General features: G+C 42.1%; 1 protein-coding gene across 1 annotated transcript in view; it reads left to right on the top strand.

Moving 5' to 3' along the window:
* Positions 1 to 22,644, top strand: part of si:ch211-186j3.6 (neural-cadherin) — a 283,762-nt gene that overhangs the window by 218,349 nt on the left and 42,769 nt on the right. The window contains exons 29-32 of the mRNA XM_053428876.1: positions 3,837 to 3,964; positions 5,345 to 5,468; positions 11,927 to 12,107; positions 14,627 to 14,793. Of these exons, the coding sequence (XP_053284851.1) occupies positions 3,837 to 3,964; positions 5,345 to 5,468; positions 11,927 to 12,107; positions 14,627 to 14,793 (600 nt within the window). The remainder of the gene's footprint in view (positions 1 to 3,836; positions 3,965 to 5,344; positions 5,469 to 11,926; positions 12,108 to 14,626; positions 14,794 to 22,644) is intronic.

The raw sequence follows: 22,644 nt of genomic DNA, 5'->3' as shown, positions 1-22,644 counted from the left end.
ATTGCCGCCCCTCGATGGCCCCTGATCTAGATCTGCCTGATATTAGCACAGTTAGAGCAAATATAAAGGCTGCCTGTTAAATATGTTCTGGAGACCAGTTGCAAGAGGGACATGCTCGATCAGGGCGCAAGTTAAATAATAACAACAACATTGGAGTAGTAATTAATTTATTGTTCCAGATATTTACTGTCATGATTCTGTCCTGTGTTAACTTTTGAAGGACTTGTTTCATAGGATCCTAAGAATGTAAACAAGGTTTGTCCACATCCCAACTTCTACAAAGAAATAAATAAAATAAAAAAAACAGGAAAACAACAAACAACAAAAGATCCAAACAGTTTGTCAAAACGACAGAATCATGCCATAAACTACACGTCCCATTTGTTAACTGAACCTTTCAAATGCAAACAATGTGATCACACTTTTGTCCACTGAAACGTAACAGCTGGATTTTCACCATTATTCCAATCCTTGAAATCCAAATATCACCTATTTGGCCCCATGCAAGCCCACTTGACACACTGATTTCCCAGGGTTCCAAATGGGTAAGAGGTTATTTTCTAATTAAGCCTTGCAGATCTGTCTGGTCTGTGCCGTACAAAGGGAGACAGTAGTGGTGAAAGTGAGACAAATGATTGCAGTGGACCTCCTTTGGCAGTCTCCACCCAGGATCATTCCTGGTGAATTAAATTATAGTGGAATTAAGCTCATCTTCATTTGACTGAGAGACGCCCAGAGCTCTTCACCTCTAAGGACACACACGTTACCAGTGCCTTACGCTTGTTCCTCTTAAATATCCAGACCACAGCCAATGGTCCTATTTTTAGTTTTTTGATATGAGGCAGGCTAAAGAGCCTTGCAGCTTCACTTCAAATATGTTAAGACACTAAAGGAGCTGGAATGGCTGCATCTTAACCTTGTTGTGGGAAAATCAGCCCAACGTACAGCAGCTGAGGACCACTTCAGTCAAAAGAACATGTCTGACTCACATTTTTGTCAGCACTTTTTTTTATATTCATAGTCAACACCATCAAAAGCCTCTTATAAACATAAAATGTAATCATCACATCGATGTCACAAATAAATTGGCTTCATATAGCTGCTTACTGAATGACCCCTAACGTCAAACACCCTTTTAAAAACACACGCCCCACATTACATAGGCTAACAATTTTAATAGAGGACCTGTCATCAGGAACCTTGGCTTTCCACTAGACTGCCACTGAAATGTTTGTTTGTGTGTGTGATGGTTGTCCTTTACCAAACTATTATGTACCACACAGTTATTGCCTCAAAAGTTGTCTTATTAGCTTTGCTCATTACATTCATTTGTTAGATGTCTTCACAGAGAAAGAAAGCAGCAGCACCATGCAGGGAACCTTTTTCCTCAGTGTTGAGAATGAGAGCGGTCAGATGAAAACACAGATGCACTTTGAGCGATACAGAGACATTATTCAGCATCGCTTGAATACATGAAGGCATTGGGAATGTTGTTATTACAACCGGAGATTATTCTGCATCACAAAGGCATTATTCTCAATCACATGTGAATCTGTTCATTTGTTCTGAATGATCAGCAGCAGCTTATCTAACGTGGCTGCGTGACGGGCCTGAGATCAAACACGGACAGAGGACGGAGCTGCTGTCTGGAGATGTACTGTGCAATTCAGCAGCCAGGAGCCGCACCACACACATCATACAACAAAGTTGAGCAATTAATCAGATATTGCCCGAGCAAAACATGTTTTTTCATGTAAATCTCTAGGCGTCTGAAATCATGGTAATGAAACAGTCACAGAGCTATCAGCTGGCACACATGCTTTAAAATAAGCAATTTCAAGACATGAACTCTAGAGAAAATGAGTCACTCCACCTTTTTTTGCAGATACTTGTATTGTTTTTTGTTTTATTTTTGCGTCCGTCATGTATAGAAACGTCATCAACATGCTATCTTGCTTGCGGTGAAGGCTCTCTTATGGTCTGCTGTGTTCTCACATGGGCTCGCTCGGACATCGACCTGCGGGGAATCTTCGCAGCTATTCCTCAGATATTTGAGTTCTCACATTTAGCCTGGATAATGCCAGGAGATCATCCTGAGTTCAGTGCATGTCTAAAAGCCTCTTACTATTAGCCTTTGTGTCATGACACATGTAGTGTACCTCCTGTTGATACATATACAACCACTCATGATACAGCTTGTCCTTTGAGGGTCACAGGGGGGGCTGGAGCCAGCTGACATTGTGTGAGCGGCAGGCTACACCCTGGACAGGTTGCCAGAGGGACACAGGGCTTATACAGACAAATGACCAGGCTCACTCACATCCACACCTCTAATTAGGTCTCCAGTTAACAGATAGTGGATTTCTTTTGACTGTGAAGAAAACCCAAAGAAAACCTGAAAACTCCAGCAGGCCATCAGATTCTGAGCTAAAACCTTGTTGCTGTGCGGTGGCAGAGCCAACCACTGCTCCACTGATCTCATTGGTGGCTTTGTTCAAGTGAAATTATAACTTTGGAGTGACATACATATGTAATTTTATATAGATTAAAAGAATATGCTTTCAGCCACAGATAAGATTGTTCAGTATCCTCACTCCAACCTCTGTTTCAGAGAGGTTCCATCCATGAGTCTACCATATCATAATCATGTCAGTTTAAAATTGCCAACTATATAATATTGTCTCTCCCATCTCCTGTCACTGTTGTCTCCTGTCAACAGAAACTTTGTGGCAGATCGTTTACTGTTAAGGTTTTAAAGGTTGTCCGATTTAGCTATTTGGAGGTGTTGATTATGCTTATGATCGCGTCTGCGTCAAAGCTACGCCTTAGACAAGCACTTAGCCTATGCACAGGGTCGATCTTTCATAGTCGTGCGTCAGTGTGTGTGTGAGCCTTGCTGCGATTACACGGCCAAAATACTTGTGGCGGTAGGGTGTCTATGCTGGTGTTGAGTGTCTTTGATTTTCTGGTCGATGAGTGTTAGTTAAGCGATTAAGATTGACTGTTCAGGGCTCTTAACTCATCCTTCTATCTAACTTTTAAATGTCTGATTGTCTAAGATACTAAGAACTAAAACATCTGCTCTTTGGACAAACAGTGGAAAAAAGTTTTTCTGGCTCGTATTCAGACCACATATGAAAGCTTTTATCTTAGATGTGAAACAAGTCTGTTCATTACTTTACTACTACTTTACATTACTGTGTATTCTCTCAATAAAGGACTAATGGCCAGGACTGTATGCCAAAGCAAACACACACACACACACACACACACACACACACACACTGAGTTGTTAACAAACTACTCAAATAAGACACTGTGAGTCTGCTGCCAATGGACTCAATCACAAACCCCTCCGGGGGGTCAGGGATGTGATGTACTTTTTGCGTACGAATTAACATTCTTTAACTTTGATGCTACCTGCCTTTTGTTGCATCCCGTTTTTCACAGTTATTCATTGTGCACAACAAGAAAGAAACAAATAAAGATTATTAGATAAAGGTCGACATGGCTTCAGCTGAGCTTCTTTATACGTATATAAACATTTACTGCATCATGCTGGTTAAAGATGTGAAGTCTACTCTTTTGTCTCCTTTTTTGTGTACCTTAACAGGCCACATAGCAGGCAGCAGCAAAGCAATATGCACTGATTAAAGAAATGTCAGAGTCACAAAGGCATATAGCAGAGGATGTTATAGTAACTATGGTAAAAGAGCGAAATTAAGTATATTCATTGTCATGAACAAACTTTGTGTAATTTGTTGTTGCTTTTTGCCTTCTCTGATAACATTTGTTTTGTATACAGTAGCAGGGCCTGATCTGTGTGTTCTATACAGGAAGTGCGTTTCACCCTGGATCGCTGCTCGGGAGCAGCAGTGATGGAGATGGAAGGTCTGGGCAGCTGGCTGACCACAGAGGACCACTCCTCCTGTGAGGTGACAGGCGTCACACCCAACACTGACAGGTACACGCAATTCCCTGAACGCACAAACACACACTTCTTTTACATGTTGCCACATGAACGATTTCCAATTTTCCAGCAAACAAAGGACATAAAAAGTGAATAGCCTAAGGGATTTGATTTAGTTACAGACCCAAATAATCATGATATGAGGCTCAATTATTAAGAGTAACATGTTAAGGGTTACTAACGGTGACAAACTGCCATCACCATCTCTGCTATCCTGTCATCTCTATCTGATGGTCTTTCAGCACATTGTTAGCCTGGATGCCAGACGAACTTAGCCCCGCCCACAACAATTTGGTCGGGCAGTTCGGTCTGGAGTCGCTCCATTGGGAAAAAATTATGGCCCGACCGGGCCAATCAGATTGTCAGGGCGGGCTTTATACGATGATTGACAGATGATCAACGGTAACGTAATCAACCACGTCATCACAGTGCCCTCGGGTTGAATTCGTTTTCAACAAACATGCCTGCCGCTGGCGAGCTGAGATGTGTAGATGCTGCCATTGAGTGTGCTTTAGAAGACATCGACAGCGCATTCATTTTGAAAGAGGAACACAGAACGTGGAGGCTACGCCAGAGCACCGCGCTAATCCCTATCACCCCGGCGCTTGGCTGTTCACAACGGACACTGAAGCGACGCTGAACCGCCGGGCAGCGCTAATAATATCACCCGTTGATCCAGTAGATCGCTGCACGGCTTTGTGCTGGTCACACCGGAGGCTGAAGCACCGCGCTGCGCCAAGGCTGCCTCGCGGTGCTTCAGCCTCCAGTGTGACCGGCACAAAGTTTTAACATGGGAGTGGATGGGAGCCAGCTGTTATTTAAGGCTTGGCGCTGCGCTGAAGTGTCCGGTGTGAACCCAGTAAATAACTCACAATGCGTTGCTTAGCATACGTCACATACTACGTTGCTCTGATTGGTTGTAGGTCTATCCAATTGAGCGAAGAGGAATTTTACTTCCTGGTCAGTTGAAACACGCCCCATAATTTTTTCCCAATGGAGCGACTCCAGACCGAACTGCCCGACCAAAATGTTGTGGGCGGGGCTAAGTTCGTCTGGCATCCAGGCTAGCACATTGTGCTTTGCTTGTCATGTTTGATATTCTGTGTTGAATGCCAAAAGGCTGATGAAATTGGGCTAGTTCATAGGTTCAGCAGTGGCTACAAAAATATCACTAATGATAAGTTGAAACTGTATTCAGTTGTTGTCAAAGTGTCGACATTGTCCCTCTTTCATCAAGTAATTCTCACACTTTTATCCCAACGACAGGGATCTGACATTGCATGTATTAAATGTACTATAAATGTGAGCTGTGATTGACAGTAGGGGATGTTTACGTCTCTGTGTGTGTTTGCCGGCGCCTCTCTGTTTGTTTAGACACCTGAACATGAGCCAGGTACTGCAGCTCGGTGGTGTGAACGAGGACATCCCCTACATCTACCCTCAGCTTCAGCACAAACACTTCACCGGCTGCATCCGCAACTTCATCGTGGACAGCAAGGTGATACACTTGTACACGCAACAGTGACACACACGCGTACCCACACAACCATTGGCATAGCCAGATGCAAGCCAAACTCACACCTGCACTCCAGCTGATAAATGGCTTAATAACAGTTTTCAGCATTCACAGTACCCTTGTGCCATGTAAGAGTGTTTTTTTATGCTTTTAACTGTAACCTCAAAGCACTTTCAAATAGTACAGAGAGTACGTGCACTCCCAGGTTGAAATGGAATGTGAACCTTTCATATGAACTTTTCCATTGACCATTCTGACTTCAAGTCAAGAGTTTCAAGCAGCTCTCGACTGCTCGGCAGGAGGCAAAAAATTCAGGGGTTCATGCTCAGCAATGGCGATCTGAGCCCAACCCCAAGAAAACCCATATCTTTTCAGTATGAACACTGGCCTCAGGTATGATAACCTTATCTAAACCTCCTTCCCTCTACAGTCAGAAACTTTGTATTTCTGCAGCAATTTTAAGTTCGGCATCAAACGCACAAAGGGAGAAATTCTGCCTTTGCGTTTCTTGAACTCTTTAGCCTGAGATATCTGGTATTTAGACCTAAATGTCAGACTGAATTTCCATTGATGTAGAATGGTTAAGATGTGGAGTTCTCTGATGATAAGAATTGTTTTGGGCTTATTGCTTAAATACACAATGTGTTTAGCTCACTGAGGAATAGTAATATGTTGCCAGTGCCATGTTGCTTGCAGCAGTTATGAAGTGTGCTCCACATTCAGGTGTACGTTGAATCTGATCAGGATATTTTTAGAGGGGAACAGGGAATCTCATCTTACATAGGAGGCGCTGGAAACTTTGACAGGTTGTTTTTTCCACAGTCGGCTTGCAGCTGCATTCAACTTGGCACCAGTGACTTCTTCCAGTTGGGCTGTGAGAGCTGAGCTCTACTAGTACTGTACGAACAGAACTTGCTATATGTATATATATATTTTATTTTAAATTAAGCTACCTCTCGAATTGTTGAAGTGAAGGGTTTTGGATAAATACATCCTCTGAAAATCACATTATATGGCATGTGAGCAGGACTTTAATTAAAGCTGAGTCACTTATGTATTAGCATTGTCTTGTTAAAAGGATGATTTATATACAACAACATCCCCTAAATGAAAGATAAAATGCATATAGACATATACAATGACAAATCTTCCTGATCATCCTCCCTCTTTACTCTGGGTATTTGCCCAAACCCTGCAATCCTCAAAGGGTAATATCATTGGGATCATTCATGTATATGGACTGTAACATGAGGTTTTAACTATCCAATGGAGATGTTTATACGTTAACCTTTGTATTGGTTTCTGCTTTTTGAAATGATCTTGTGCACCACAAATGTATGAGGCTGTATATCAAGAATAACAATAGCAACTAAGGAACAGTATGTTATGTTATGATATTACAGGACCACTACCATAGGCTGGCATTGGGCTATTTGGGTGCTCACCTTGAGGCGGCATCAGCGATGTAGCTCAGTCAACAGTGAGCAGCCCAGGAAGGGAACAAATCTGAAAGATAGTCACCTCAACAGACCTCAGAAGAAGACTACAGGGTCACTCACATGGAAAAAATACAGCTGTGTGACACATGAGCATTTACTACATGTGATCCTCTTAAGTGACCTGATCAGAGTCGCCAGGAGAGAAAAGAGAAGAGAAGGAGAGAAGAAAGTCAATGGAGTCTTCAGCTCTTAGACAAACTAATGGCCAATACTTATTCCTTTTAATGAGGTCAGTTTCAGCTCTTTGCATCATTGGAATTACCTACTCTGCACAACGCACTGGTCTGATTGCAGTGTGAGCATAATGTCACCATTATTTGGTGGCCACTTACTTTTGTAACCTGTTGCTGAAGACACAAATAAACTACAGTTAAGACATCTAAACTAGCAGCAAGAGGGAAAATCTGTATCATACATAATTGTGCAAATAAATGTGTGTGGACAGTGTGGAACAGAGTGGGGACATTTTGGCTGGTCCATCCTTTTTTCAATGACTTGACATTTTTTTCTTTTAGTTTAGGTCAGGATTAGGGTTAGAATGAGGGGTGACATGTGAATTCTAGTCAGGTTAGGGTTTGGAATGAATTGATCATTACGTTACGTTAACGTCCTGTTAAGGATAGCTGCGCAAACCTGTGTGTGTTTCCCTGTTCTCTAGCACTTCTCTAGTGGCCCACTCATGTTTAGCTGCTGGGGCCCATCTTTAATGCATCAGTGAGACACGTTTTGCTTGCACGTGTTTTGTCGATTATACAAACCCAAAGGTTTGTGGGAAAGGGTTTTGTTCTGACAGTTATCCTCAAATGAAAAACATTGGAAGTCACTTGGTCGCTTACGCAGACTACTTGTGTCTACTTGTCTAGTTGTGTGTTGGAGCCACGGTGCCTCTGTGCTCGGTGGAAACTGTAATCTTCTTACCTCTATAAACACAATTTATCTTTATCCAGACCTTTAAATTAAGATCTCAAGAGTTGGGATAAAAAATGATGCGAGCACCGTCTGCTCCAGCGCTAAAGGCTCGTAGTTGATGCGCTGCACCTTCACTGGAGACGTAGCGGGAGGCTGCACAAATGTTGTGTTCTAATGAGAAAAATCTGCGTGGTGCGTGTGGGCGGACATGAGGATAATAAATCTCCAAAGAGCAAGCATCAGTAGGAATACTAATGATTAATAATGGTGATGGACATTATAAGGTTTTTGTGTTTTTCTCAATTTTTTTCCTGTGGTGTTGCCGTTTTAATTATCACATAATGTTCTATTGTGAGACATTTGTTGCTATAGTAACATCATCTGTTTCATTGGAGGTATTAGGGGCTATGTTGTGGAAAGGATGGCTGACACTGAAATCTGCTCTCACTGTGACTGACCTCTCTGTCTGTTCCCCTGTTTGCTTGCTTTTCTTCATATGTCTCTATGTTCGTCTATGACTTTATTTCAGGCAACCTTTATATATTATTATACTGTATGCCATTTTCCTGTCCCCGGGCTTTGTACTGTCTGTTCACCCTGACCTTGTCTATATGTTCTTTCCATATATGTGTGTTTTTCCATTTGCATTTTTTCTCTGTTTTCGAGTCTGCAGAGATACAAGATGTCCAGAACATGTCAGCTGTATTAAACCTGTTTAAGTACGATGCAGTGTATGAGGGTGAGGATGAGGAGGATACTAAAGTAGAGATGAGGATTTTTTTTTTTTATAAACGAGTTTCTATTCTGGAACTGGATCTTTCTCTGACTGTCATCCACCATTGTCTGTTTTCAGCCTTCTCGCCCGTTGTCCAGTCATTATTCTGCTCGTCTTCTCCCCTTCAGCTCTCCGTCTAACATTATTGCTTTAACATTTTTTTCTTGTTTTGACACAACTGTCACTCACATTTTAAGTATGGAGGTGTTCAGTTACAGGGGTTGAAATTATGTTTTTTCCCGCCTTGAGTTGCAGTTCAAAATTAACAAAAAAGTTTGACTCACAACAAGAGTTGCAGAACATTCCAGACCCGTGTTGAAAACTCAGTTTCACACAGCCAGCCTTCTGCACTGTGTGTTTCAGGAGAGTCATGGTCCAGATTACATATTTCTGTTGTCGAGGCAAAACCAGAAATATATTAAAGGAGGGGTAAGCGATTACCCAAACAAAGACACTCCTCCCTTCACTGCTCTGTTAGCTCCACCCCCCACAATAATGCAAGATCAAGATGAACCAGTGATCTCAACTGTGGCAGTTGACGATGCCACCGGAGTCTCCCCACAACATCCAGAGAAGAACCATTCACTTTTCCGTGTTCTTTTCATATATTAAACTGACACCAACATGAAATCAAAACGAAACCCAACTCAAAGTGTCCAGCGGTCTTTAACTTGGCAGATCTTCTGCCTTACAATGGCTGCGAAGTGCCACGCAGCGCCAAGGACGGGTCTTGCTCTCCAGCAATGTTTTTTTTTGGGGGGGTTCTTGGATTTACCTGCTGTTCCAGGTTTCCCCCCACATGATGAAATTTCCACATCTGCCAATCAAGTACAAGCACACAGGCAGACAGACACAGAGAGAAAGAGAGAGGTAAATGATGAAGACAGAGAAATGCACGTCCTTTGTGAACAGCCAGGCGTCTGCATCCGGTGTGAAACCAGCGTTATGGATCGAGGGTAACTGGCCAACTAATCTCAGCTACGCCAATTAACACTCCCTAGTTCACCTGGAGCTTCTCACTGGGCCGCCTCCACACCTACTAGTTGGGATTAACCACCACAGACATTAGCGTTATCTGTAGACCAAATGCACTCTCTGTATTTACACAAACTACAAATTGAAAGACCAGTATCAGCCGCTGCATTGTGTGTCTGTCTGCACTTGAAGAATCAGACGTATCGTTAACGCTGCAACACCAGCATTACATAATTAGCTGCTGCCTCCCCGGAGGATGTCAAATAGCGGCATGTGGTCGCTGTGGTCCGGGAGCAGTACCTGCTTAACGTGAACAGGAGTCTTTGCTGATCTTAAGAAGTTGGAATTAGTCTCCACAAACATTAACAATCTCAACACGATACTGGTTCTGCTAATTCAAAATGAATGTTACCCACCTGACAAGCAGAGACAGAAAACCTCTTCATCCCTTTGCATCACATTGAACTCCTGCTGGTTTCTCTTCACCGTTAAAACAGTCTTAGCTCTTTCGTTATCTCGTTATCCTCTTTGGGTCACCTGTAGTCTGTGGTGCTGAGCATTTGGAGCGCTACTGAAAACAATATTGTTGGTATAAGTATTTATCAAGTTCTGAAACGGTAGTGGTGGTGTACGTTATCTGAGGCTACTTTTTTGCATTCGTCCTCCCACCCCTTTGTAGAAGGCAGAAAAATGATTAAATTATTTCAGGTAATGTTTCCAGGTGTTTTTATTAAAAATCACTTCAAGAAAGAGGACTAATATAACCTTACCTATATTGTATATCTAGGGAAATCACTGTTTCTGGCTGACAGACCCCTTTGTACCCGTGTTGCTGATTGGCTGAAACAGTGATGTGCTGTTTGGGTATTCCAGCTTTCTTTGTCTCCCAAGTACAGAGCCAGGGCTGTGTACAGTATTCAAACCAGCAGACCGTGGGGAGATATATCAGAAGTTGACCAAAAAGTGTATTGGATTGAAATTGCTTAGCCTACATTTATTGGAAAGAAAATCCTCAAAACATTTCGGACCAAGACGGGTTCCCGAAGGAGCAGAGGCCCGTGAAGTTCTGCAGTCAGAGCCTCATCAGTCACATATGGTTGTAAAGCTTTATGTGTTGCTCACGATCATTTCTCCCCGCTGAGCTGAGACAGAGGGATAAGGTTCAGCCCCTTGTTGTGAAACTGTCATCACTGCACTCGCAGTTGTATACTTTGTATTTCAGTTTGGACTTTTGATTTAGTTTCCTGTGGACACCTGAAAGTAATTGTTTTTCAAATAGGGCAGCCCACAGTGTCTCTGTGTGGGGGTGTGACACTCTTTTCAGCTGAAGCCACAATTTGTAATATAAGGAGGATCCGGTGTATTTCTGCATTTAACTCAAGAGTTCTGTTCAGACACACACACACACACACACACGCACACTACAGTCCTAAAGATGCACAGTCAAATCAATTGCACACGACAAGGTGTGTCTTTCAGTCGTTGATTGCTAATGTCTGTATTTCACTCCTAAGCAATCAACGTGATCATTCCGAACCCTGTAGGCAGACAAGCCCTAGCTTTTAAAGGTCAGCAGCCAATAGGTGTCTCTTTGCTGGAAGTCAGAGCCAATCAGCAGCTCCCGGCCCGAGATGACTCCCTGTCAGATTTTACGATTCCTTCATCCTCGCGCAGCACCAACAGTCCTCGTAAAGTTTGGGTTCGGGAGGGAAGAGATGGGACATATTAATGTCTTTTATGACGCAATTTTGTGGGGGACACACATTTAGCCATTCAAGGTTCTGATGTCCTTTCAGCTCTGTGCAAGCGGCTGTGCTGTTTGTGTGTCCGAGGATCAGTCCAGTGCTTGGTTTCATCACTGTAGTGGGACGAGAGAGAGAGGGATGAGAGTGGAAAAGAAGAGAAGGCCACGGTGTACCCTGAGCTCATGTCCGACAGCACATTTGAAAGTTTTCTTCCTCTTACTTGTCTCACTCTTACTCCCCTCTGCTAAGTACCCAAATCCACTCTTCTCTGCTGTAACTTTGTCTTTTTGCTTCCTGTTTGTAAGTTACTTACTTACTGGAAACTCTTCCTTCCTCCCATCCTCTTATCCCATCTCATCTTTCTGCACCCGTTACCTATTCTTTCTTTCTTTTTCTCTCCCCTGTCCTCTGGGTTTTTTACCTCTCCATCTCCCTATCTGTATCCTTTCTTCTCCTCTTCTTCCCATTTCTATCCCCTCATCTGTTCCAAATGTTCTACCTCTTTCTCATCTCCTCATCTGTATCTCCTCAATTCAGCTGTATGATTTGGGCTCCCCGGCCGATTCCCAGTCCAGCTCCCCGGGCTGCCTGACCACGGACAGCAGCTGTGTCAACATGGGCTATCCGTCCTGCGGCCACCGGGGTCGCTGTCACGGCGAGTGGGGCTCCTTCAGCTGCCAGTGTGTGCCTGGGTACACAGGACACCAGTGTGAAGAGGGTAAGCCCAACTTTATTATTTTTCGGGACTTATTTTCACCATCAACATCTAAATCTTCCATGTGCTCAGGACAGATCATGTGCTCTGTGGCCAAAAACATAATATCTGTGAGGTTCTTCACATAAAAATAAGTCCGAGCACAGATAATATAAGAAAACAGGTTTGTAGCACTTAAGTAAAATTGTTGGCAGCGTGTAGGTCTTTAAGTTTTATGTCACCAAAGCCCAACAAAGGATTTTTTTTTTAAGGCTTGGCCCCAATTCAGCTTACTGTGCTGTGGAGGAAACAGATGGTTTCTCACCTTAAACATCTTGCAAGATATAAACCTGTATAAATGATAATAAGGTCATAATTATTATAATTACTTTTTATTTGAATATGGGAGTTTACAGCCCACAGAATATCACACTTAAAATAAGCACAGCACCACTAGTGTCTCATTTGAGGAATCCAGAGGATAGAATGCATCACATTACAAGCTGTTTTTTTGTCTTGCACAGCAGAGAAACTCGCTTGTTTAATTTGAAGTGTAAAGTTTGAGTCCTCGAAGCCAATTTGTGAATCTCCTCCTGCACATTAAGGGTGGGAGCCTCCTATTGAGTAAACCTAGATTCAATTATCACTATATTATCATTGTTGGACCTTTCCAACCAGCGTCAATTATACTACCACTGCTGTGTCCATGTCCCCACATATTCTCACACCACCCGTTCTACCCGTCCTTCAGGAGCATTACTCTAATGAGGCTCTTGCTGATCGTAGCACTCTCTGTCTCGTTCAGAGTGGGTAAGCCTCTCCAACAGGACTCCATCAGATGCACAAGAAAACAATGTGCAAAATATGTGTGATGCAATAAATCTTCTATTTCAGAAAATTTGCTAAATTTCCTTAATTTAACAGCTGAACTCTCAGTTGACACCCTGTTGGTCTTAAACCGCTCTCCCGCTCCACAGTGATTTCTTTTGTCAGTGAGTCATAATTAGTGTTACTGTGGACATCTACAAACAACCGAGGGCAAGTAGACACATTTTCAATGAATAATTAAGTGGGCGAATTAATGAATAAATGACTGAAGGAATGTGAATGAATCACGCTCCATATTCATGAGCTGATTCCTATCTTTTTGGAAGAAAAACAGCAAAGTCTGGAGTCAGTGGGGCAAATGGAGGGTTTTGGCAGCCAATGAGGCAGGAAGAAAATGTAGTGTCTATTCTTTTGATTTCACACACAGGCTGTGTTTATGGGATGTTCCTTGATTACTTTTACAGGCCTGTGAAAACACAGCCTAGATGCAATCTGGCAAGACAGAGCAAAAACAACAGAGAAAAATCTGTGTAAAAAGAGAAAATCCCTTTTTAACGGCTTGTTCCTTCTTAGGTGTTAAGATGCTGAGCGTTCACACAATGTCCCCACTTTGAAACCAGCTGGGGATATTTAATGCATCTCTCCATCGCCATCATCTTCTGTCATCTGTCTTCTCTCTGTCTGTGTTTGAAATTGATCTATGTTCCAGATTGTGCCTGGAGATGCTTCAGCTCAAATGTGTTTACACCTGCTCTAGTATTTAATTGTAATGATCATATTTTGACTATATGTTCTTACGAACATGAAATGACCTGTCACTCAGTAATATTTAAACATGAAAATGTACATACATCTAGTAATGTGCCTCCCCGGCCTGAATGTGGCTTGTTTGGTTGGGCCGTGTTGTTTCAGGTACTGGTCAGACAATGAAATGTAATCCAGGGATTCCAGCTGGAGTAACAGCCATGAGTTTGAACAGTAAAGTGGTTTGTAGTATTCCGATGAAGGATTTTCTTGCAGTATTTTAAATTCCCCAAGATTCATGAAAAATATAGATCGATACAAATCAAAGTAGCAGTGAAAGAATACTCACACTGCTGAAGGTGCTTAACTTCCGGGATTTTGTCACCACACTCATCTATACTGAGCAGTCTATGTTTAGACTGGTAAAGGTTATTGGTGTTAAATTGAGACGTGCAGTTACCAGGGAAACACAACGCAGAGATTTAAAAGATACAGCCGGTTGCCTTAAGAGAAACACAAAATTTGACATTGCCTTCGAGCAGGATGTCCTGAACCACTCAACTTTGTGAAAGTTTCATGCAGGAGAAGGGACAAAGAGGGAGAGTTGTGGAAGCAGTTGATGGAAAGAAGAAGAAAACAACTAGCAGATGCTCTGAGATGGAAGAATGGCTTTAAGAAACATTTGAGGTGTGCTTGGTTAAGTCTGCCAGGCTTCCACAAAATCCACTTCTGGGAGCACGAGAGTAAAAAAAGAAGTCACAAGCGCGCATCTTGTGTATTTTGCATATCCTGTCGTGCCTCTCTGCGTATGAGGGGAATCTAGGGTCTGATTTAGCTCAAGTTACTCAAAGTCACTTCCTTCTGGAGTGAAGCGTCCTGTGCATCAATAAAATGTTAATTGTGTTTATTCTCCATTATATCCCCACCTGACTGGTTTGTGTCCTGCTTATATGTGCGTGTACCAACACCAGAGGTCCCAGAGTTTTCCTTTGACGGACATAGTCACGTGCACTACCAGTTGGCATCCCCGCTGCCAGCCCGCAAGACGTGGGTTCAAGTCCTGGTTCGAACCCGCAAACACAGCAGCACCATCCTCACGCTGATCTCCAAGGAGCTGAGCGAATACCTGCGACTGGAGGTAAGTCTGCTGTGTGCATGTGTGTGTCTGACTTTGTTACAGCTCTGAATTCTTTACAGTAGAATGTGATTTATTTATGTTGCACAGTTCCAGGTTTTGTCAGACCTGTAAGACCAGGTCGGTGTCTTTATCCCATGGTTGGTTTCACATTGTATAATAGAAAGTGGAGTAAAATACTTTTTGGACCAATTTACATCTGGTTGTCATACGTGGGCTCCATAAAGGTGCCTACTTATACTTGAATTTGACAAGAGCATTTGTAGACAGTTTTGTAAATTCCGCTATTATATGCACATATTTTTTGATTAGCATTTTCCGCTCTCTGTTCCTGGGCTGAAGGTCTTTGATCACATTCTCAAAAAGTGAAGGCTGGTGACTGTGGAGCCTCCTTCACTTTGTCTTAAGTGGGTGCTGTCATTCCTAGGTCTCCCTCTTCACACTGTGACAGCTCTCTGAGACACGAACACGGCCGACACCTCTGTCACCTGCCCACTGCCGCAATGTTAAAGCACACACTGTATTATTTTGTCATTGACAGGGATACACAACTACGTTTTACCTGGGGCCAGAATTTCTCTGAGCAGACACTGTGGGGGCAGAGATAATACAATACAATGATATTACAATAATCACAATTATAAAAGCTAAAAAATGTTGTTCTAATTAGCTTTTATAAAACAAATATTTAAAATTCACTTTCTTAATTGCTGTTTTTAGTTACCCGCTTCAGTGTTAAAAGACTCATACACACACATATATTTGGCGTCTGTAAATCGTCTCTCATTAAAATCTAATAAGATACATTTTCATCAATATGTGGGTGGGGGTTTTGTGAAGCCCTAAATTATATACTATACACTGAAAATGTTTTAATTGCCAGGTGGTGACTAATAAATAACTGAACAATACACAGCTCCATTTGTGTTTGCTGTCAGTTTCACATGTTGCGTCTGCCCTCTCTGGTTCTCCCACAGCAGCATGATGGCTGCTATCCTCCTCATCCTCCTCCTCCTCCTCCATCTCTCTCTTCATTAGCTACATCTATCCCACCCGACCCTCTGGTGCTGCCACAGCAGTGCAGACTGAAGCCTGAAACTATTTGAAACAAATTAATTGGATAACTACTGGTCGGACTGTTCAACTTTTCCACATGTGGTTTCCTATGTTTCTGGCTTCTCTGTTCGGCTGACTCGTCTGGTCCAGACTGTGTTTGTGCCTCCTCAGGATGAGCCCTTTAGAGTCTTTGAACATATTTTTCAATATTCATGTGGACTGAGGGAGTAAACACTCGGACTCAAAGTTAAATAATCAACATTAATGTTAACTACTTGCACAAGCGGTTGCTATGGACTAGCAGCTATGCCAGGTGGCTTCTCAGCAGGGAAGAGCCAAGAACAAACCTTCGACCTGCACATGATGGGCTTTTGATTAGAGTGCGTGGAGAGAAAGGGCTAAGAGAGCAAGAGAAAAAGAGAAAGAGACAGAGAGTGGGGCAAGGTGAGGCTGAGCAAATCAATGTGCTGTGCACTGTGCTTCACAATGAAATAAGATTTGACCCATTTGAAATCGCAATAAAAACATTGAAAATAAATGTGTGGCGTCAATGTTGATATTCTGGTGGGCTGCCATAAATAAATTAATATTTGAGAAACGCTGTTTCAGCCGAATACCCTAATTACCAGAACTCAATTTTGTTTTACTCCTCACATTTTCTGAATTCATTAACATTTTGCTGGTCGGAGAGGTGAAGCTTTAATTGACCTAACGTGGCCCGTTAGGTTCACTGACAGAAGCTCCAACCCATGGATCCATTTTTAGTCCGAACAGAAAGGCTAAGTCATCTGCTGGTGATGTGAAAGGAGTCGGAGCTTTTGTTGGCAGAATTACCTGCATGTGAAAAATCAACAAATCGAGGAGTATGAAACCACCAACTGTTGTTTTTACATTTCTGTTCGGGCCCCAGTTAAAATAACAACATATATATTCTGTCTTTCTTTCATTAGCTGATACAAACTTTTTTTCATCTGGTCGGACTGGGACATGTTCTAGCTCCATCACTTTGGTTTTTCTCATATCACTCTAAACAACAAACTTTAGCATGGTTAGCATATTTTCCACCATGCTAAACTAGTGATGACCAGTGTTACATTAGTTTAACTACTGTAATGTGTCAGAGAAATGATCCCAGTTCAAAGTGCTCTCTCCCTCATTGGGTTGTGAACCTCACTTGGTTGAGTTTGCCATTTTGTCCGGCGCCATACAGTTTATTTGTTTGTAAACCAGAAGTAAACATGTATGAAGTAGAAGGGGGGGGACCTGTGAACATGACTGAGAGGTCGAGGACACTGCACCCATCTGCACCTGCCACCTGCACCAAATGCTTACCATGCTATCTGACTCCAAATAGAATTCCAGGCTTTTTTGAAAAGGGCTTGAAACTAGAGATGCAGACCATAAAATCCATCGGAAAATGTTTACTTACCTTATAATTCAAAGAATTCAAAGAGTTTTCTTATTGACTTCTATAGAAATTAAACTTGTTTTTGCAGCCAGCAGAGTGGCCTTCTTCTGATTGTTTAAGAGGATACAGTTTCCAGGCACCTTGGAGAAAACCTTAGTTCTTCTGCAGTGTATTATAGTGCAGATGATTATGATTAACACTGACACCTACACTGCCAGAACTGAAAACATTAAATGTATTATTTGCTTATGTGGCTTGAAGGTTTTTTTTGCTCACTTTGTTTGCTTTGCTCACACCTGAATTCTTCTCTTTATACATAATGATTATATTTGCTAGCCTCCCTCTGTTTTTTCCTACCCATTTGCATCATGCAATATCTTCCCAGTCCGTTCCTCTCACTGTCTCCTACCCCATGCTGCGACCGCAGGTATTGATCAAACATCAGCGTCTGAAATGATGATGATCATCCATAGCACAGCTGCCGTCGTGGTACAACCTCTCCTCTGATCCCTGTCTGACATCCATCTGTCTCTCCTCTCTATCCATCATTCCGACGATTTCCTCTCCAATGTCTTAAATGTCATACTGCTCCCTCAGCACAGCCCCATGGGGAGCGGGTTCACATCATTTACCCGACATAAATAGTCCATTTATTCCTGAGTGCAGAAAGCATGACAATGTTTGTAATCCTATGAAGTAGCCCCCCCACTGTGAAACACTGGGAACCCTGCAATGTTCTTTGATAGAAATATAACCATGTTGCCTTCTAGGATTAGTTTTTTTAATGCAATTTTCCTATTTGTTTTTAATCAGAAGGAAGAATTGGTATGCGTTACTCATGGCTGTCTGCAAACTCCCAATGTGAGGCGCTCTGTCTCTCTGCTGTGTTTGTGTGACTTGCAACACAATAACATAGACAGCTTGAGATACGACATTTTATTTCTTTTAAGCTACTTTTACCCTCTCTGATTAAAGAGTAGTTATTTTTATTTAGTTTAGAATCATGTGGACCAGATGATATTACTCTAAATTAATGAGGACCAAAATATTTAAATCTTGTTAAAGAGTACAGTGTGACAGTTCTTTCTAAACCACTGGGAATCATTTTTTTCATGCAAGCTTTAGCAACTTTCAATGACAACTTGAAGTCTTGAGCAGTGAGCTGGCTCAGGTGATGTGTGGAAGAACTTGACTGTGGAGGCAGATCACAACCTCTTTTGTGGATGAAAGATGTTCTGTAGTGTAGGAGGTGCTCTTTGATATCACTCAGTGTCGTACTCGTGCTTTCATGTTGTGGTGTCTTTCTTACTACTGCGGGTGACGGGCTCGGTCTATCCCATGTAAAGTTGAGACAGGATGTTTCAGAGGCTGCAGCTCTGAACACAGTGGAGCAATTTTGGTTACATTGTAGTTATTATACATGAAAAATGTATCAAGTAATTACATTACTACACAAATTACTTTTCAAGAAAATTAAGGTGTTACTTGTTACATAACACTTGTAACTCAGCCGTTGAAAAAACTCCATACCGACTATTGCACTTAAACAGGCTGGCCTTTTAATTTCACTAATCTGTCAACACTCTATTAGTTTTAATCACAATCGTGGCTAAACAGTCCTTTCAAATGACTATTAACGTACGCTTGGCATGTGTAGGCTGGTGCAGACAGGAAGGATGTGGTTGGTGTTAGAGAATGAGCTAATTTACAAACAAGAAGCTGTAGTGGTGAGCAGGGATTGATTTGCTTGGACCAAAGATGAGGTGGGACTGTTACTACGTACGTTCTACACTGGTAGCCGAGGCTGATTTCATTAGTATTCTTTCAGGAATGTGTCATGTGAAAGGAACCCGAAGAATCAGCAAAGGCTACATAGTGAAGGAAAAGACCCGATCAGCATCTCTGTTTCTGCCCATCACCAGACTCCTCCAGAACAGCCCTGGGGTTTAAGTTAATCAGAACAAGCAGCTTTTCAAAATATCTCTGTTCTCAAACTAGTTTGGATGCCAGGAGTATCTGTAGCAGAGTCTTTGTATTGTCAAACAAAAATCTGGTAATGGGGATGCAGCCTTAGACCTGGTGATTGCACCAGCTCTCCAGACGTCCTGACCTTAGAATTGCAGTTACATACTCCCAAAGTCTAAAATAAAAGGGGCTGTGTGAACGCTTACCTGTGGTTAACATACTTCATGCCACATCAGCAAAGAAAACTGCTTCACAGCTTTGCTCATTTTGGTAGAGGTTACTGCTAACCCTAACAATCTGAACCCCGAATGTAACAGAGGGGTGCTATGATTAGTAACTGTAATGTTATATCTGAAGCTATAAATCATTTACAATACTTTTTTCTGCAATATCACTACCCTGGAAAATGCTTAACTCAACTCAAATTCTGAACATGTTGATATAAAGTACTGTCTGTCAATGAGCTATGAACAATGTATGTATGTGGAAAATCTACCTACATACATGAGTGGGGCTGGTAAATTGAACAATTATTCCTAATGAGTAAGACATAGATGAAAATAACCATCCTGTGGCTCTCATCACTAGATCTCTATTTAATACACTTTAAGAGACTAACAGACTTTGGACGGACAAGTTTGACCTTGATCAAAGTACAAGAGGAGCAAACATCCTTTGGAACAATCTGTCCTGTAGAGTTTCAGACAATTGTAGTATCTATGACCGGGAGGCGGCTCAACACATTTCAGAGAGCTGACATGTGCTGGTTGCACCTTTGTCACTTGTGTGTACTTACTGCAGCAACAAAGTGTGAGAGCGTGTCAGATGGTGCAGCAGATTTCAAAGAGAGCTCAGAAAAGGAGAGAAAAAATAGCAATGGAAACATTTGTTCAGAGTTTCTGAAGCTGTCGAGTTTAAAACCAGTGGTACAAAGAGCAATCTGATGTCACAGTGTGATATATTGTCTTACATAACTGATAAAATAATTAAATGTACCGTACACAATATGTTGAAACTGAACATGTCAACATATATGTATCATTTCCATGTCATAATATTGGTGTGAGAAACACACTCGCACTCTGGCAGCGATCCATAGCCCTGCTCTCCCACTGCATGTCTCCGATGGTTCCATTGTGATGTCTGATGTGATTGTGGATGTGTGATTCTTGTCTGTGCACTGACGCTGATGGAGTCGTGCTGTTACGCTCTTTACCCGATTCAGGCTCCACCAGCTCTGCTGTTTATTAGAGCCAATACAATTAAAATGAAATAACAACACAGTGTTCTCTCCCACTAACGTGCTGCAAGCCAACAGTGGAAGCCAAAATTACAAAATCATTTGGTTGACTCAAATATTGAACTCAAGTACGTGATCTGCTGCAGTGTTCATAACCTCGATCTCCGATCTTTAACCAATCATGAGTATGTCCAAGGTCGGGATCCCTCTTCATCTCGCTCACTGACACACTCCATGACCGTGTGGCCTGTCTCGAGCTGTTATTCCTTCCATTACAGTAAATGTTTGGAGCTCCCACTGTGTGCTCCCTGACAGAGGAGCACCCCAAGAGCAGCGCTAATTGTCGGGTGAACAAGACACAACCATTGGTGCCAATTTTGTATCTTTCACCGAGCCTTTCAGGCCGCAGTTGTTAAGCATCACTAACACTGTATCACTCTTTTTGGGAGGAAAAGACAAGTACTGTTTACAAATATCATGTATCACCTGAAATGAAGGAAAGTATAAATCCCCTTGTCTGGGTTCAATATTTCAAACTGTACTGAAAGCATATTACGATGAAGTCTATTGTATGGGTTGGACTCATCCATGGAGAGAAAGTAAGTGAGTGTGGAGTGAGGAAATAGGAGCCCCTGTCAGGTAGAAAATACTCTAAGTAAATCAGTTTTATGATGTGACGCTGAGATATGAGAGCTTTGACAAGTCTGAGACTTCATTATTGCTTCTCCTCTCAGTGAAGCTGCACCGTCTTTTTCTCACTCTTTCAGTTTCTATTATCTCGCCTCTCTGTCTGTTTGTTTTCTTTTGGTTTTTCTTTTGGTGTTGTTGTGTTTTATCAATCATTGCCTCTCGCATCAATTCTTCTCCCTGCATGTCACTGATGTGCGTTTGTGCTGTTCATCTCGTCCCAGAGCTTCTGGCATCTGCCTGCCCTCTTTAGATCATGTGTCAGCTTCCCTTCTTGTCAAGACACTACATTGGCATTAGAGTGACTCGAGTCCCGAATTTTCTCTAGGACCTAAAGCACCGATGACTCAGACTCAAGCTTCAACTTTACTCTTTACTCTCTACTAAGTTTTTTAGCAGGCCATAATAATTCAGCTTCCATGTAGATCCATATCAGAGACGGTAAATAAAGATGGACAAAAGTACTGCTCCCCAAAAAATGAAGCCAAAGCTTCTTGATACCCCCTGGTGGCTGGCTGCAGCATCAATCCATGGTCATTCATGCTAGCAGCAGTTAATATATATCTATATATATAATATATATTTAAGTGTAAGTTTAGCTATTTTATTCCATAAAAATGGGATGAAACACCATTATTGATTAATGCTTAGACAGACTCATGATTGGTCCAGAGCTTGCATCAGCTGTAACTAGATATTTAGGCTCCACCTGACCCCCTAATAATTGACATCATGGGTGAAAATGATTGCAGCATTTGTTTACTGAATATATTGGCTTCTTTTCTGCAGTGTGGGAATGTTATGTCCAGAACATGTTGAGGAAACAAATGCAGATACCTTACTCGAGCACAGATCCCAAAAAAGCTGTCTTTAATTGGACAAAGACCGTCCAATTGGTTTTACAGCAAAAAGTCATGGTACGAAAACAATGTTCAGAGGGTAACATTAGAAAAACAGGAGGAACGCACTAGAACATTGACAGGAATCAGACAGGAGGTCATAAGACACAAGTGCAATCAATCTAGGTGGGGCAGATATTCAGTTATGGTGGGAAAGCAAACAAAGACAGGAAGTGGCTGTGGCTGAGGGGGTAGAGCGGCCATCCTCTAACCAGTCGGTCAGCGGTTAGGCGGCAGTCTTCCCCGTATTTCCGGTAATAGAAAAAGGTGCTGCCCACAGATGCACTAAATGGATGTGTTTGTATGGGTGAATGGCAATAAGCGTTACTGTAAAGTCTTCAAGACTAGACAAATGCTAAAAACAGACCATTTACCATAATAGGGCACAGAAATTTGACAAAAGGGTCTCAAAATAAAACAGAATATAACTGAATGTGCGATAACAGAAAAAAAACTTAACTTAACTCAGGGAGGAAACAACAGAGACAAAAATCTAAAAAACAATCGCAAGGAAAGGAAACCAAATTGGTAAAAGTCCATAAACACATAGATCTTATCTCAGACTCACCTCAGACTTGACCACTGGGAACATTGGGAGA

This window comes from Pleuronectes platessa, chromosome 1 (genome assembly GCF_947347685.1).
Source record: "Pleuronectes platessa chromosome 1, fPlePla1.1, whole genome shotgun sequence".
Classification (NCBI taxonomy): domain Eukaryota; kingdom Metazoa; phylum Chordata; class Actinopteri; order Pleuronectiformes; family Pleuronectidae; genus Pleuronectes; species Pleuronectes platessa.
Note: the sequence above shows the minus strand (reverse complement) of the source record. Positions and strands in the feature narration are given on the sequence as shown.